Here is a 13,412-nt window from a genome sequence, read left to right on the forward strand (position 1 = left end):
GACGTTCTTGGCCACTTACCCCTGGGCTTATTGTGTTTGTATTTACCAGGTTGTATTTGGAATGAAGGCTGTATTAATCTTTTAACTTTCATTGAGGAACTATGATTGATTTTGCATAAGGCTTTTTTAGTTGTATATTTTATATTGATTTGTGTCGTATTTTCTGTGAGCCAACCATGTCTACAGTTAACAAAGATAATGGACGTTCCAATATAGCCACGCTTGACAACTACCTTGTGAAAGTAGTCGACAAAATTAACAAAGAGCGCCGACTTTCTTTGGGTCGGGGGTGTTCGTCGGCCCCCCTCTTATCTCCCCCAATTCGTCCACTTCATTCCCCTCCTTGTTAGGGGTTGGTAGTGATAATAATGAATGCCTTACTCCCTCTATAACGGTAAATAATGCAGTACTAGATCCTATCCTGACCGTGCCAGATTTGCCTTTAGCACCAATAGCTCCACGCTCTCCGGCCCTGAGAACGCAGAGAGTATTAAGATCAGGGAAGGGAGGTGCGAGGTCAACCATCGCAAAACGGGGGGGGGAAACATCAAAACAAAAATAGTTCGGACCCCCCCACTAGGAGTGCTATCAGTGATCCAGGTTTAGAAACCAATAATACCCAAATTAAACTAGACCCTAAGCAGTTGGAATTTCTGATTAGTATTATTGATAAGAAGCTTGATAATTTTATCACGCCTCTTATGGATAGACTTGATACCCTTTCTGAGGAAATTAAGAGGCTGGGTGGTCTTTTAAAAACACATACAGGAACAAAGGATACCATAGAGGATCCGTTAAAGGCTAACGTTTCTGAGCCAAATACTTCTAAATTCCCCAACGGGGGATTATGTCCTAATACCGTCGACGTATTTAATTCTACGGTGGGCCAAAGTTCTTCATTAAAATCTATGGTAGTGGACAAACCAGGGAATATCATTTCTAAACCTAAAAGTAATGACTACTCTACACCACACTTACCTCCGGAATGTGCGCCATATGTGGTGGTGCTTACCAATGTCCCTCCACTTCTGGACACCGGGTCTCGTAATAATCTAGAATCTCACAAATCCCTTAAAAATAAAACGGTGGCCTGGCTCAATAGAGAGTGTGGTTATCCAGTAGCACAGTCTGACCATATCATAACTACGACTAGAGTTAATTGGATAGGAAACTCTCCCAAAAGTATTAATGGGAACTGTGTGATCATCAATTTTAACAATCCACTATTAGCTACTACCACTTTGCTTAGAGCCACCTCCCGACCCTTGAACGACCAGAGAATTTTACTCAAACCGCTGGTTTTTTTTTACCAACATGTTATTAATAAACCATCTAATGTTTTGAAAGGGGGTGGTGGCAGTACCCACTATGTGCCCAGCGGGTTTGAGGTGGCTACATCCAATCGGTATCAATGCTTCAGCGGGTTGGATTGTAACGACTGACTGGTTTCTGATGAGGCGTATTGCGAAGATGGGGTAGTATGCTGTGATGCAGTGTCTGAGGGATACACCTCCGGGCCACCAGGTTATGTGAATATTCCTCCTGACTTTTGTCCATCAACTAGCATTGCAGTTGATGCCGTGGGGGCAAAAGGATTTGTCCCCGCTACGGCCAATCATAGCTTGAGTCTCAGCATATCTCCCCAGGTTGAAGGTATTGAATCTCCCTCTGGGTTTATGAGTAGCTTCCTTGTCAGTTGGAATGTTGCAGGCTTAGCTTCTAAAGAAGATAGCCTGGGGTGGTCTGAATTTGTTAATCTTTTTGATATTTGCTGTTTCCAAGAAACATGGTGCAAAAAATTCCTGGGATACAATGGGTTTGTTTCCTATCAGTCACCTGCTATTGCATCTAATTCTGGTAGAGCAAAGGGAGGGTTTTTAGTCCTGATTTCCATTCAAATCTATCACGGTTAAAAAACATATTGTTGTGGGGGCCAACTCACAGATTTTATGGTTATGTGAGAAGGAAGGTAGAAACATTCGTCTTATTAATTTTTATAATAATATTTTTGACAGCACTAGGCACTTGGTGGTAGATGCACTGAGAAATGCACTTGATGATATCATCGATGGCTCTAATGTTGTTTTTGAATTTATTTTGGCGGGAGATTTTAACACTGCAGTCTGTCCCCTCTCTAATCAATATTTGTGTGGGTTCACTAACCGGTTTGGGGATGTGGATGTTCATTTTCCTCACAACAAGTATGGGGATTCCTTGAACCATCTCCTAGCGGCCCTTGATATGGAAATATTGGTCACCGAAAAGAATGATCTATGGGAAAGTATCCCGACATTTACAGGGAGGGGAGCAAATACTGTAATTGATTTTATTCGTTTTTCGTCTAGTCTTGTCCCTTGGAGTTATACACCAAAGGTTGTGGACATCATGCTTAGCGACCATAACTGTATTGTTGTAGAGTTTGTTTGGTGGAATAAGAAACCCGTACCCATATCAGGGATCATAGATAATATCGAACCACATAGACCCAATGGTACAAGGTTAAGATGGAATGGTGACAAAGCGGTTATGACATCAAATTCTATTATTTATAGCTGCCTTTCAGAAATTGTTGCGATCCTCTAGCAGGCTGATGTCAATGCTGATTCTGTTCAATATTTTATCTGTATTAACTCCATCATAGATCTAAAATTTACTAAATCAACTGAGTACAAGTCTAAACAACACAAGGGATGGTTTGATCATGCCTGCACCTGTGCTCTGAAAGAGCTTAAAGATGCACTTGCTTTAAAACCAAGAATCAGGGAACAGGTGTCTCAGCTAAGATTTAACTATAAGAATACATTCCAGCGCAGGAAGCTAGAATTACAACACGAGGCCTGGGATAAATTGACACAGGCCGCTGAACAGAAAGATTGTACTTTATTTTGGGCCACGGTAAATTGCCCTTTTCTAAAAGATGTGAAGGTTCCGGAACTAACCTCTATGGTCAGTATGGACTCATGGATCTCCCATTTTTCAACTATCTTCGATTCAGACAATGTTTTGGCTAACCAAAATGACTGTTGGCCTATTGTGCCCCTGGATATTAGCACCAAGGAGGTTTTTGACAGTATTGGTGCCAGCAAAGGTGGAAAGGCACAGGGCCCCGATGGGGTCCCTATCGATGTTTACAAGCTAGTGCCAGAGGTATGGGGTCCTATGCTGGCTAAAGTTTTTAACGCTGCAGTTTGCTGTGGGGTACCCCCAAGCTGGGAGGAATCAATTATAATACCTATCTTTAAGAAAGGTGATCGGGGGAGGTGAAGAATTATCGTCCCATTTCCCTGCTGGATTCCTCTGTAAAGATAATGAGTAGGGTACTCTTAGTTAGACTAGAAGAATGGGCAGAAAATAATGGCATTTTGGCAAATTCCCAGTATGGGTTTAGAAAAGGCCGTGGGACTATCGAGCAATGCCTGAATCTAGAACTTCTGATTGGGAAATATACCCAGGCCAGGAAGGGTTTTATTTATCTCTGCTTTGCAGATTTAAGTAGCGCCTTCGATCTAGTAGATCATGCTATTCTCTGGGCCAAGCTGCTCGAAATGGGGGCCCCTGAGGGCATTATCTTTTTTTTGGCCCGGCTTTATGAAAAACTCCGTACTAGCGTACGGTATGGTACCAATGGGGAGTGTACAGCCAAATTCCGGATTGGGCGGGGAATAAGACAGGGTTGTGTCCTTGCCCCCCTGCTTTTTACTCTTTTTATCAATGATGTGGACTCTGTTTTACAATCAGTAGTGGCCGATGCCCCTAAAGTTAATGACACCTATGTTCCGGTTTTACTCTATGCGGATGATGCCGTTTTATTATCCAGGACCCCGATAGGTCTTCAAAGCTTGATAGATAGGTTTTCTCAGTTTATTTCATCGGGAAAACTAGTGATTAATAAATCTAAAACTTATACCATGGGGTGTGGCCCGGGGAAGAGTAAAACCCACTCTTACTATATTGATCAATATAGGGTCAAACAAGTGGATAACTTTAGTTATCTTGGAATCATTTTCTCCAAGAATGGTAGTTGGGCCAGTGAGCACACCAGTGTTAGAGCTAAGATGGTTAGAAGCTCTAACGGTGTGTTTACTTTTGCCACTAAACTTGGGGATAAACGGATTAGTGACATGCTCAAGATCTTTCAGTCACGATGCCTTTCCACCGCCCTTTACGGGGCGGGGATCTGGGGCTTCGCCCCGGCTGGGTGTTTACAGGTGGAGGAGAATGTCTTTTTGAAAATATTGCTGAATTTACCCAAATCTGTCTCTAACGATTTAGTTCACAAAGAACTTGGTATCCCTTTTTTAAATGATCTGATTCTCCTAAGGACATTATTGTTGTGGTGGTCAATTTGGTTGAAAGAAGAAACGTCATTAAACAGAGCAATCATCAATGACTGTCTTACTACCGATAACTATTTTAAGATCCCATGGATCAATTATATTGTTAATAGCTTTCAGGAGATCTATGGTATTGATATCAAAGCTGACAGATATGGGGCCTCAGTAATTTCAAAGGCAGAAATGAAGCTTATCTTTTTGCAGTGCAAAACAGAGAATCTGATTTGCAATAATGGTACTTTATCAACCTGTGTGCAATATAACACTATGAATGAATTGAAGGGTTATCAACCGTATTTAACCCAGGTGACCAGAGTCTCTCATAGGTTTGTTTTAACTAGATTGAGGATGGGGATTGTTCATAAATTGGTCGCATTTCCTTTTATAAATAAGCAGCCCGCCGGATCCTGTCCGTGTGACAATTTGTCAGTACAAAGCACGATGCACTTTCTTCTGTTGTGTCCACTGTATAGAAATTTTCGTGTAGCTTTTTTAAAGCCTATCTTTGTAAAATTTGGTGTCAGGACAGTGTTTGATTCTTTTAAACTGCTTTTTAATTTACATCATCCTGATATTTGTTTTTTTACCGCAACATTTTTACTAAAAGCAATCAATGTCAGGAAAAGTATGAGTTTTTAAGTATTTATTCTCTCCCCCGCCTGTATTACATGTTCACCATTTTAGTTATATGTTACTTATTGTGATATTCTGTATGGTATTGTAAATAATTTTTTATGTTTGTGCTTATATGGACATTATTTTTTTGTTCCGAATAAAGCCTTATGAAATGAAATGATTATGCACCTTCTCTGGTACCGGAAGAGAGTTTCACAGGTAGGAATGAATGGCCTGGGACATGAAAATAATATGGGGTCACCTTGGCGATGTCATTATATAATCAGGTTGAATGAAAGCCATGAACCTGGGAGCATAGCTCAGGAGGGGCGCTGTTGGGGGAGTGACAATCCCTTAATATATACATTTTTGGCTTGGAATTTGGGTCAGAGGGCTCTGAATCGAGTCTGATTTGTCTGTGTCGGTTTTGATTGTCATCCTGATTTCCCAAAATAGTTTTGGTGTATTTATGTTTTGGGTCACAAACATAACCATATTTAGGGCCAGATTTATATTGTTTTGTGGCTGGTTTGCATTTTTAAATACTGCACTGATGCAAAATCCTTTTTGGTATTAATTACGTGGCTTTGTAGGAAAAAGTATCCAACACAGCGCATTTCACTGCCTTGTTTCAGTTTGCATCAGATAGGTGTTCCATGAGCGGTGCATAGGCATGCCTGTGCATCCACCCATGGAATATGACGAAAAACCATATTTACAAAGAGTTGTAGACATGGATTTGCTAAAAATGGTACGCCTGACTGAGGCTGGTGTAACAAGGGAAAATATCTTTATTCCTCCAGGTTATTTCCTCTTTGCATGTGTGCTGCATTCCTTCCTCCATACAGATTATCCTGACCACTATGGTGCAAGGGTGCCTGCATTGGTGCTAGGTAGCCCAAGTGTGACAGCACATCGAAAGAGCGAACTCTGACATTCTTTGAAGACATGGTGCAGTTCTGCTCTCTTCAGGTGACGCAGCACATCACAGCAACTTTGCTTGCTGTGCTGCAACACTTCTTTGTAAATATGGGCCTTAGTGACTGGTTTACCAAAAAAGTAGCAAATCTGCACCCTTACTCCTTGAATAGATGTAAATGTACTACTTTTTGACATTCACAAATATTGGCAGATGTAGACTTGGAAAGCTACGAGTGTCTCAGGTTTCCAGGCAAAGTACTAGCAAGCAAACACCCAAAAGGAGATTTTAAGAACACTTGCAAATAGACTAACCACTAGCAATTCCTTGAGTTAGCATTCCAAAACATTGTTTACCACCCAATATGCCCCTTTGGACAGAGAGCCTGATTTAAGATTTAGCAGATGGAGTACAGGCAGACAGGGTGGTGGAGGACTTTATTGCTTTTACTCCATCAGCAAAACTTAGTTATATATGCCAGCACACAGCTCTATACATCCTCAGGAGCCACAATCATGGAGGGTCCTGTCAATGTAGGAAAAGTTTAACAGATGGCTCCATCAAATATGACTGGCTGTCAAACTTTTCTAAAGTTTTTGTATTTTTCGAAAACAGACTCCCAAATCACAAATTTGTGTTTGAAATTAAAAAAAAAAACTATTTACCTCCACACCAGTTTTCTTCTATTGCGTAGGGATAATTTTTCTTTTTTTATTAGCTTGACGGACAGAAAAAGAAGCCACTCTAAATTGGGCGGACGATCAGATGGCTTACTTCCAATGGCTCCTATTCTATCAGACATTCAAAGGAAGTTTTACACATATAGAGGTAATTTTAATCAGTCAGCGTAAAACTTGAAATCTGCCTGACTCCAAATCAGGCTGGGGACAGGATAGTCAATCCTGATTGCAACAGAATACCAACCCACCAAATTATAAATGAGCTGACGTAATGCAAATTGGTACTGATCTTGCTTTTTATGGGAATAGTCCATCCTAAAACTTGTCTCCTCACACATTCACCATGTGGCGCCCTGGTTTTTGAGTTGGAAAATGTGAGATGCACATCTCCTGAATTTCACTGGCTAAGCTATGCCACTGCACAATCTCTGTGACCGAAGGTATCACATTTTTTCAAAATAGGCTTTACCCCTTCAGATTTCAGCATCCATGAACCCCAAGTGCCTTGAATTACATCGGATAGGCCTAGTGGTTCAGTACCAGCCCAACGTCACTGAACCAAGTTAGGTGTCAGATTTCACAGTACTACAGCAACAAAAAATGTGACTTTTATCAATCACAGTTTATAAACATACAGTAGCTTAAAGTTTCAATAAAGAATGTAAAATAAAAGTCCCACGGTGGCATCAGGCTCAACGTTCTTGTGACATCACTTCTTGTGAGGACAGTGGATGTCAAAGAACATATCATGTTACTTTTGCTAGCTCTTGGATTCTGATAAAAGGAGCCCACTGGTTAACCTGTTAAAATTTCCAGTCAGGCATGCTGCTGAGGCTTTCTCATCAAACTGCTGACATTGTCAATGCCACTTCTGTCATACAAGATTTTAGGCAGATTTCTTTCATCTAGGATCAACATGTGAGGTGCGAGCAGGAGTAAATAAGAGTCTGGATAAACAGCAGATTAGAGAATCCATGGCGTTTGAGCAGGGAGTAAGCAGCTTGTGCTAAAACGTAATTGGCTACTAACACTTCAACCAGGTAGTGTTGGCAGCCATCTTGGGACTCGGCTTCAGCCAAGTCCCTGTAAAAACATTTATTAAAAAAAGGGGGCAGGGTAGGAATACCCTGACCCACCTAGCTCTGGTCCTAGGGGTCTCCCTGGACACCGCATGGCAAAAAAAGCATTTTGGGGGATTTTTAGTTAGAAGTCGCGTTGGATCCGTGCTTCTCTACTGTTTCGCCCCTGGGTGGATCAGGTCCCAGGGGCATACAGGATTTAAAAAAGAAAGGGGGGCTCGTAGGGCCCCCCTCCTGTGGGTCAATAAAGCCCCAGGGACCATCACCATAACGGGGCTTCTATGCTATAATGGAGGGGGGCCGTGCAGATCCAGCTCAATGGGCTTTTTTGAGCCCCAGTGACCACCTCCCTGGGGCTTTATTTTAAATTTGGAGGGGGTCCTATAGACCTCGCTCCTGGAGCGGGGTAAAGCCCTGGGGATCACCACCTTCCCAGGGCTAAATTAAAAGTCATGGGGGGGCCACATGGACTCTCCTGGGCTTCAGGGACTACCATCTCCCTGCGGCCAAATTAACATTTTAAACAGGGGTGGGGGGCTGTGCGGCCTCACTCCCAGGACATAAATGGCCCCGGGGACAGTCTTTCTACTACAAAGCAGGGGGGCCCGTAGCTCCCTTCCTGGAGCCATAAATGGCCCTGGTGACTGCCATCTACCAGGACCGGCTCCTGCTATGTCCCAGGGTGTCTACCCCTGGGACATCGCTTTTTGCTGTGAATTGGCAGGAGCTTTGACAGCTCCTGCCAAGTCAGAGCAAGCACTTTGCTTCCAGGACAAAATGCTCTTGTTTGCTGGAATCTGAGGTTTTGTCTGTTTCTGGCAGGGAAACAGATTAAAAGATTGCCATCACAGACCAAGAACTGCATGTTTAGCAGCTCTCTGTCTATAAGAGCAATGGAGCAGGAGGCGGGGAGCCACAAGGGACAGCGGGGGTCTTGAGGGTCCCCTGAATTTCAGGGGAAAAGAGAAGGAAGTGGCAAAATAAAGGAGAGAAACAAGCAGAAAGATGCAGAATAAAGGTCAGCAGCAAGCAGAAAGAGGCAAAATCAAGGTGAGAAACGAGCAGAAAGAGGCAGAATAAAGGTCGCAAATGAACAGAAAGAGGCAGAATAAAGGTCAGCAATGAGCAAAAAGAGCCCAGATAAAGGTGAAAAGCGAGCAGAAAGAGGCAGAGTGATTGAAAGAAACGAGCAGAGAGGGCAAGAATAAAGGCCAAAAATCTTGAGACTCCCCCACGGTTCTGAGAAGAGAAGCAAGAGGCAAAATAAAGGTGAGAAACAAGCAGAAAGATGCTGAATAAAGGTCAGCAAAGAGCAGAAAGAGGCAATATAAAGGTGAGAAACTAACAGAAAGAGGCATAATAAAGGTCAGATATGAGCAGAAAGAGGCAAGATAAAGGTAAGAAACGAGCAGAAAGTAGCAAAATAGAGGTCAGCAACGAGCAGAAAGGCATAATAAAGGCTAGCAACAAGCAAAGAAAGGGAAAATAGAGGTCAGAAACGAGTAGAAAGAGGCAAAATAGAGGTCAGAAACAAGCAGAAAGTGGCAAAATAGAGGTCAGAAACAAGCAGAACGAAGGCAGAAAACAAGAAGAGAACGAGCAGAACCCACTCAGTACTTATGCACCCATTCACAGAACAACTCAGACACTCTCAAAGCCACTCACAGACTCATTCAGACACTCATGTACCTACTCATAGACAACATGAGACACGTATGCCCACTCTCAGACCCAGATACTCATGCACCCACTTACAGAATCACTCATACTTTCTTTCACCCACTCTTAGACCTACTTAGAGACTCATGCACCGATTCACAAGCCCACTCAGAGACTCACACACCCACTCACACACCCATTCAGAGAATGACACACCCACTCACAGACTTGCTTATACACTCATACACTCACTCACAGACTGACTGACACACACTCATGGAGGCACTCACAAACCCATTCAGACACTCTCAAACCCACTCAGACACTCATGCACCAACTGAAACACCCACTTAGACACTCATGCAACCACTGAGACACTCATGCACTCACTCACACACACACTTTCAAAGGTTACAGTTAGGAAATAACATTAAAAAACAGAAATTCACTGAAAAAAACAAAGGTTACAGGGATGTTATTAGTTAGGAAATTGAATTTAAAAAACCTTAGATATTCACTTATAAAACAAAGGTTACAGTGGCCTTATAGTTAGGCTCAGATTACACCCGTACAAAATCATAGAACTTCAGCAGTTATAGTTACCTGAGCTAACTATAACTTACGCCCCCACAATGTACTGCTTATGACCTCACATATTACATCACTCATAAAATGGTCAGTGACATCACAGATGACATCATCGACAGAACCACTCATACACCCACTCACACCCCAATACAACCTCTCATACCCCCACTTACTCACCAAAACAACCACTCACAAACCATTCACAGACCCATACAAGTGCTCACACAACCACTCACTCATCAATAGAGCCACTCACATACCCACTCACTCACTCATACAGCCACTCGCACAACCACTCACCCATACAGCTACTAATACAACTAGTCACTTACCCACACAGCCACTCATACAGCCAAATACTCACCCATACAGCTACCACACACCCACTTATTCACCTATACAGCCTCTCACACATCCACTCACTCATCCACACAGCCTTTCAACACAGCCACTCACTCATCTATACAAGCACTCACACACCCACTCACACACCCACAACCAATTACATATAGATTCACACATCCATACAATCACTCACACATCAACTCACTCACCCATGCAGCCACTCACACACCAATCACTTAACCCAACCCCTAATCAAAGAGCCACTCACTCACATATACAGCCACTTACACACCCACTCACTCACCAATTCAGCTACTCACACAGTCACTCGCCCACCCACACAGCTAGTCACACACTCACTTATAGACCCATACAGCTACTCACACACCCATATAGCCACTCAAACACCCACTCACACACGGACAGACACAGCCAGTCATATAATATATGTTAAGTGTAGTTTTACTCATTAGTAGTGCACCTAGTATACTGATTAAACATGTGTAGTAGCTTATTATATATGTTTACCACTCATAAACCCTTATAAAACACTATCATTCACTGGATGATGTCATGAGTGATGTCACTGACAATGTCATGAGTGATGTAGGGGATGTCATAAGCAGTGCATTTCGGTGGTGTAAGTTATAGTTACCTCAGGTAACTATAACTTCTGAATTTCAATGGTTTTGTATGAGTGAAATCTAAGCCTAACTATAACGTCCCCATAACCCTTGATTTTTTCAGTGAATTTATAGATATAGACATGGTTATAGATATATATACATATATGAACACCTTCTCAATACTGTGCTACTTTATATTCTGCCCATGATATTTTTGTAGTACAGAATTAACACTCGATGTTCTGACATATAGTAGTTAAAGCAGATGATAATTTTGGGGTGACCCATCGAGGACAGACACAATTCTTGACCATTGGTCACATACCTGAACAGTCTCCATCTGGGCAGGGTTTTTGTAATTTCCAGCAGTCATTGCTCGCGGAGCCACTGGGACAAGTGCAGATGTAGCTGCCCCCTTTGCTTTTGCAGGTTGAACCAGCAGGGCACAGGTTAGGGTCACAGTCCTTCAAATATTCCTGAGAACAGAAGAGGCATGGACACAAGTAGAAATTTAGCAGCAGCTACTGTTGATTCAAAACAAAAACTCAAGGCACATGCGCAAGAGAGCAAGCGGCGACCGACTGCTATACGACTTACCATCTTGAGGTGGGCATGAGCGTGCAGGAGAAGCAGGAAGACATAGCAACTGTAGCCAATCAGACTTAAATTAGTATAACAAGCATTTGCAATGCAATAGGTCTCGCATTTGCGAGAGTTTGAGCAATTGGCATTGTAAATGACAATGCTTTTTATTTATGTGTTTTGAAAACCTGCAAACATACAAAACTGTGGCAAGCGCAGTGTTCTGTTGCAGCAATTCTTCCAAGCCAAGGAGGGGGTGCCACCTCGCTCCTTGTCCTTACGGACACTGCCTCCAATACCGAACTTTTCACTATAAATCATTCTTTTCAGGTACGTTAGTTTAATTAGCACAATAAGAGTGAAGCAGTGCGACAACACCCAGAATGCCTATTTTATGACAGAAAGATTCACCAATGGAAACTGTATCCATAGTGACCCAGAGGCAGAAGCCACCCTGAAGCCAAGAAGGATTGGCAAGCAGAAGAGAACAAGAAAGAACAAGGCAGAAGGGGAGAAGGAGGGAAGATGTAGTGACAGTAGAAGGAGGATTTCCTTTCAAATGCAAACTAATTATTCTCAAGAATAAACCTGCAATAAATCACACAAAAAAGAAAAACTGTAATAAACAATCAAAATGAATCCGCTAGTGATACCTTTGTGCTATTATTAACGGGCCTTGCGTTCGGACCCTAGAGGGCCCATTTTCTCTTTCTTTCCGGTCAGTAAACTGTGCGCTGTTAAAGTGGTAACAGTATCACCCACTAATCACAGCAGTAAAAACAAACTGCGACAGATCTCCATGGGTGAGGTGCCCTGTGAGGGAATCTGCAGGAGCGAAATCTACTAGGGAGATGAATCAGAGGGTGAGATCTACTCTGGGGAAAAAGGTAAAGAAGGGGCACTTGGCACCCAGAGGAGATGTGCAGACCAGCAGAGGTGAAGATCCGCAGAGGTCGGCAGAAGTGACGTGCACTGGGACAGAGTGCTGCTGAGGGGAGGGGGGAGATGTGCCCGAGGGAGATCACGAGGGTCCGGTGAGGGGAGGGCTCGCTGGAGGCTATCCTCGCTGCAGGTGTCACAGGGAGATGCTCTGGGTATTGCTGGGGTGGGAGTAGCGTAGAACACCGTCTTGTCTCTCTCCACAGTGACCAAAACTCTCAAGTGAGGTGTCACCGGCGTGAGAGGGCATCAGTTCACTGCAGGGTGGGCAGAAAAGGGTAATTACAGTGCAGTGAAGACCGCTCACAGTGTGGCACTGATGCAACAGTAGGCGCGCCCAGTGTGATGCAGTAAGAGACAGCATCCTGTGGGCAGTGACTGCAGTAATAGCACACATGAAGCCGTCACTAAAGTAAAGACCGCTGCCACTGTCCGGAGACTACAGCAGGGGCTCTCAGTGTGATGGACTGGAGTAAGTGCAGCTCTCGGTGTGACGTCCCTGCAGTAAGGGGCAACATCATGTGCGCAGTGTGATGGGCTTGGAGTGAGCGCAGCTGGCAGTGTGCTCGTAATGCAGTGAAAGCTAGCTCCCAGTATAATATTTCTGGGGTAAGACTAGCACCCAGTGTGGGTTACTAGCACCCGGTGTGACGTCACTGCATTAAAGGCTAGCTCCTTTGCGCGGTCACTGCAGTATGGACACACTCTGGTGCAGGTCACATTGTAAAGAAACAGTGCAGTCAAAGAGGTAAGAGACGCTAACACGTCATCACTGCAGGGGGGGCTGCTTCCAACCTAATGTTACAGTCATGATACAAGCTTCACATGTAATATCAGAAGCGTGACCTGATGCAAATCTGGTTTGACTAATAATTACAGCTAGCAGTGTGCTGCCACTGCAGTAAGGACAGTCGGTTTCCAGTGTGTGTCAATGTAGCAGGGACGGCTCCCAGAGCCCTTAGCTGCGCCAGATAAGCACTTGAGATCTCTCCTTGTACGGGTTCTTTTCTGTGTGATGTGCGAGCACTATGTGCAATGAGCACACT

General features: G+C 43.5%; 1 protein-coding gene across 1 annotated transcript in view; it reads right to left on the reverse strand.

The window, feature by feature from the left end:
- LOC146798410 (uncharacterized) overlaps positions 1-13,412 on the reverse strand; it is a 492,519-nt gene that overhangs the window by 17,227 nt on the left and 461,880 nt on the right. Inside the window, exon 13 of the mRNA XM_085625670.1 lies at positions 11,171-11,321. Coding sequence (XP_085481796.1) covers positions 11,171-11,321 — 151 coding nt within the window. The remainder of the gene's footprint in view (positions 1-11,170; positions 11,322-13,412) is intronic.

Source organism: Triturus cristatus, chromosome 9, assembly GCF_964204655.1.
Source record: "Triturus cristatus chromosome 9, aTriCri1.1, whole genome shotgun sequence".
Classification (NCBI taxonomy): Eukaryota; Metazoa; Chordata; class Amphibia; order Caudata; family Salamandridae; genus Triturus; species Triturus cristatus.